General features: G+C 43.4%; 1 protein-coding gene across 1 annotated transcript in view; it reads left to right on the forward strand.

Moving 5' to 3' along the window:
• LOC109521851 (sodium channel and clathrin linker 1-like) overlaps nucleotides 1–4,814 on the forward strand; it is a 17,269-nt gene that overhangs the window by 6,963 nt on the left and 5,492 nt on the right. The window contains exons 7-13 of the mRNA XM_019879926.1: nucleotides 881–963; nucleotides 1,099–1,264; nucleotides 1,464–1,562; nucleotides 2,397–2,468; nucleotides 2,585–2,659; nucleotides 2,763–2,902; nucleotides 3,004–3,196. Coding sequence (XP_019735485.1) covers nucleotides 881–963; nucleotides 1,099–1,264; nucleotides 1,464–1,562; nucleotides 2,397–2,468; nucleotides 2,585–2,659; nucleotides 2,763–2,902; nucleotides 3,004–3,196 — 828 coding nt within the window. The remainder of the gene's footprint in view (nucleotides 1–880; nucleotides 964–1,098; nucleotides 1,265–1,463; nucleotides 1,563–2,396; nucleotides 2,469–2,584; nucleotides 2,660–2,762; nucleotides 2,903–3,003; nucleotides 3,197–4,814) is intronic.

Raw genomic sequence — 4,814 nt, forward strand, 5'->3', positions numbered from 1 at the left:
CAATTCTCAGGAAACAGAAAAGGCGCTAATCCAATCACCGAACACGCACGGCCAGTCTCGACGTAAGGCCTTCGAGCTGGCCTTCTAGCTGGCCCCAGTACGCAGACGAGTCAGATCACGAAACCTGACTGTGCCCGTTCATTTACAGCGCACAGGGGCCTGCTCTGTTTAATCTGAAGGCCCCGAGCAAGTTTAATTAACCTGGCAACACAAGCTAGATGAAATATGATTGGTTAAAAACTCTACCATAATAAATAAGTTATTTTTCGAGTGGCTTTCAATGTTATTTAAAATAACATTGAAAGACACTCAACTAAGTGGAAATAGTATGACGTAAAGAATACAGAAATTTTGTTGACATATTTATGAAAATAAAATAAATTTATGTTATTCTCAGAAAAGTAAATTTACTTTTCTGAGTCAGAAAAGTAAATTTACTTTTCTGAGAATGTTTAGGCCAGCAGAGAAGGCCTTGCTGGCCCTCAGGGTCCGCCACTGCTTAGGGCAATGGGCGGGGTAAACCCTGAACTGGTTGCCAGCCAATCGCAAACAACCATCCATCCTCGCAATCACGAGGACAAAGGACGATGTTGCAGAGTGTCCAATTAACTTACCAGGCATGTTTTTGAAATGTGGGAACAAACCGGAGTACCCGAAGAAAGCTCATCCATGCACGGGAACAACATGCAAACTCCACACAGGTAGGCCGGAACCCAGAATGGAACCCGAGACTTCTGCACATGCAACAATTGTTTTCAAGAAAATTAATAATTTCCAGCCACATTGTTGTACTACAATGTTTGATCTTTTGGCTGAAATGTTGTTTACAATTCTTATGTTCTTGGTTGTGATTTGTCTCAACTTTTTATTGAACATTTAGGAGGAGGATGTAGCAGAGGCTATGTGCCATGAGGAAAATCAACCGCAACAGCTTCAGTCAGACCTCAGACAGCAAGAAGCAAAGTGAGCATGTGACAAACTGCTGCATCCCCAACAAAACCCCTCATACCGGTTTCTCTCTTCTGGATTCAGTCATCCGAACATTGATTAATTCACTGGGGGCTTTAACATTGGTTCCCTGTGTCGATACCTGCCTAGACTAAAAGCTGAGCTGGAGGAACAAACCGTCTTGGACCCAGAGTTCAGCGCCCTCCAGGCCCATTGTGCTCCCCTTGAGCACGACACGCATGAGGTTCTGAACAAAGTCCAGTGCTGTGTGCAGGTGGCAGAGTCTTCGATAGTTCAGAAGCACAATGTGGTTAAGGTCTGCCTTTGTCACTCTTGAACCCCAACATGTCCTTGTTTATTCTATGAACACACTTCCGTTTTCAACAGTAGTTTAAGTTTTCCCTTCTTTTAAGCAACATTTGTAATTTTTGTGTGTGTATGTGTGTGTGTGTGTGTGTGTGTGTGTGTGTGTGTGTGTGTGTGTGTGTGTGTGTGTGGTTTTTTTTGCCTTTCAGGCTTTGAATAGAGAGCGTCAGAAGACAGTGGATCTGGAGAATAAAGATAAAGCCATCCAACAGTTAATCCAGGAAGCTGCTGTCCGCACCAGGAAGGAGGTACTCGCGGACAAAATTGTGTTGTATTATTTGTTCAAGAAAGAAAAATCTGCAAGGGTCACTGACATAACTTGCAACGATTAAAAAAAAATATAGTAATGAAAATCAGACATTGCTTTCATTAAAATCAAAATAGAGCATGAAACCGGGCTGGTTCCTTCAACGTAACATTTTGTTGCACAACAGAATCGTATTATTTTTGTAACTGTCAATGAGAGTTCTGCAGCGGTCGACGGATATTTTGAAATGCTGCTCCTTGTCAGCAAAGTTCTGTCGCGGTCTCAAGTTTGAAGAGTGCCTTCTTCCACTCTTTCAATAAGATTTGGATCAGGGCCCTCAACCAGGGTAGTCCAACTTCGGTCTTGCATGTTTTAGATGTCTCCCTCCTCCGACATACCTGATTCAAATGATCATCTCATCAGCAAGCTCTGAGAAGCCTGATAACGATCCTGATCATTTGAATCGGGTAGTCTGGAGGAGGGAGATATCTAAAACAGATTGAAATGGGGCCCTCGAGGACTGGCGTTGGACACCCTTGGCGTAGACTCTCAAAGCTCTTAGCTGCACCTCTCACTGTAGGTCATTCAAGAGGATAATGACTAAAACGGAAAAAGCTAACAACACCCACGGATGGCTAACGACAAAACATTTGACTATTCAGAGGTGGCCTTAAATCATATTGAACATCTGCAGAAGGAACTGAAACATGATGTCGAGAAAAGGCCCTTTTCAAACCTCAAGACAGCTGGCCGATATGAGTCGCATAAGGATGAATCATTTGATTTCAGTCATTAAGACAACATTAATAATAACTATAACTTGTATATTTACCAGGTAGATCATGTGCGAGAGCAGTGCAATGTTGAACTCCATCAAAGAGCACAGGAGCTATCCCATTTGCAAATGGTAAAACCGTTCGAGATCCCTCTTGCTTTCTACTCATCTCGTGTTCCAGTCGGTGTGGAACGTTTCGACTGGTCTGTTCTCATTCTCTTGTTGTGACCCGCTCTATCTGTCTCCAGGATTGCGCAATTAAAGAGTCTCAGATTGAAAGGTGCAAGCTTGAGAAAAAAGCTCTTGAGAAGGAACTGGAGAAGGTGCTTTTCGTGAAACGCATGTTGGAAGATTTTTTTTTTTTTAAAGCTTTTGTGCTTGTACTTTGGCAAGTTTTTTTTTTTGACATTTTTGTGTTTATTTCAGGTGACAAAGTACCGGGCAGAACAAGACCTTGAAAAGATGAATGCCCTTCACCAGAGGTGCCTAAATGCAGAGAGGGTAAGGAATGACATGAGCGTCACTCTGCAAAATGCTCAAAGCAAAGTGAAAAAGGTTGAAATTGAGTAAGTGGCAGTTGTTGGGTTTTTTTTTCAATTCAATTGTTACACTTTGTTTCAAGCGACATGACTTCAAGTTAGCAGTTGCCCTTTTCTCTCATCTGCAGCAGCAATGAAGAGTTGTCGCGCAGCCAGCAGGAAATGCATCATCTGCACAGCAGCTTGGCTGCAGCCCAGAAGGACTGTGACCTTATCAGGGAGGAGCGTCTCCAGCTACAACAGGAGAACTTGCAGCTCCACAGGGAGATGGATGAGCTGCAGAGAAAAAACTTGCTTATCCAAAACAAAACCAAAAATCAGGTCAGTTCAAGTTTTTAAGGGAAAGATACAAAACCAGAAAAAGAAAGTGGGACCTTACAATCGGTTCACTTAGTAAAATATAGAATTGCTCCCGTTTTTAGCGGGCTTCAAATCCGTTTCCATTGTAAGTCTGTAATGTACATTTGCCACATATTCTACATCAGTGGTTCTTAACCTTGTTTGAGGTACTGTCGGAGGCGAGCAAGCCGGGGGAGCGTGCTGTCGTGGACACGGCGGGATCCCTTCACCGTCCTCCGCTTCCCCCCTCAGGTCCTCCGCGTGTTCGTTTGATTCGGGCTTAGTTGAGGTGCGAAAATCGGAGGCTGGAAATGGAGAAGTTCTTGCAAGAAGTTTTACTAAACGTTCAGGGCACAAGTGTGAAACAAACAAGTGTTGTGGTCAAGACACAAATGTGCTGCCAACAAATTCCCTACACGAATCTTATATCTTCTAAGCGAGGCGTATCTCCTTATGGGTATTATCTTTTCCTGTTATGGGCATCACCTTTCGGTTTCGGTGTGTCAGTTTGAGTGTCCTTGGTTTTTTAATTATTTTCATGCTCCGGTATTCCTGATATCGTGTTCTTATAAAACATGATGATAGATGCGTTTACATTTCTCAGGAGTTATCTTAATGTTCTGGATGGAAAACTGCTGTAAGTGCAAAACTACAGTCTAGCCACCAAACGCGCCTACGTACTTGTGTGGTCTATGTTCACGAAAGGTGTTAACAGTATTTTCTGTTGCCAAGGCAGTTCAAATTAAAGTCACCTCATAAGGTTCAACTGGCGGTCATATTGCAAGGCTCAGAGTGAGGTTTGTAGTCAAAGTCTGTCTGTCTGCGATACATAGTTTTAAGCTAAACTTATAACATATATAAGTGATTACTTCAGTACCGAACCCAACCAATTCATATGCACGTTCACCGAACCCTTCATTACTGAAAAATAAAAATCTGATTCAAGAAGTCTTCCTTCAGTTTTGCCGCTGCGAGAATAGAGTTTGCTCAACTTGGCATGACAAATTATGCAGATAGGATGCTGAGTCCCATCACGTTCTGTGATGCATGTGAATCCGTGTGGTATTCGTCCGACCACTTTGGTTTTTTTTGCTCGACATCGTTCGTTAGAATGTATTAAAACATTCGACTTGCTTTCACGACAGTCACACGTTGACTACTGAGCGAACTAAATTTCCCGCAGCACTGATTGGACAAGCAATGTAATGTGATCATCTGCAGCCAGTGGTGGCCAAGCAGGCGTGTCAGAACTATTGACATGTTGAGTCGGGTGTGTCTCAACCTCCATGGCAGAAGCTGCGTCGAACCCCTGAGACTGATTCACCGAACCCCTGGTGTTCGATCGAGTCCAGGTTAAGAATCACTGGTCTACATGGATTAAAACTGATGCAGGAGAGACAAAGATATTGGTGACAGAAAACAAAACTTTATACCCCCATCCTCGATCTCAGAGTTGAACTTACACTGCCCAGTCAAAAACAATTCAATTCATACTTAGTAATTTGAAATCAGAAGTCACCATACATGGCAATGGCGAGTGATGAAAAAAGCGGAAGGGGCGTGGCCTGGACGGGGCGTGGCCTGGACGGGGGCGTGGTTA

The sequence above is a fragment of the Hippocampus comes genome, unplaced genomic scaffold (assembly GCF_001891065.2).
Source record: "Hippocampus comes isolate QL1 unplaced genomic scaffold, H_comes_QL1_v1.1 scaffold280, whole genome shotgun sequence".
NCBI classification, from domain to species: Eukaryota; Metazoa; Chordata; class Actinopteri; order Syngnathiformes; family Syngnathidae; genus Hippocampus; species Hippocampus comes.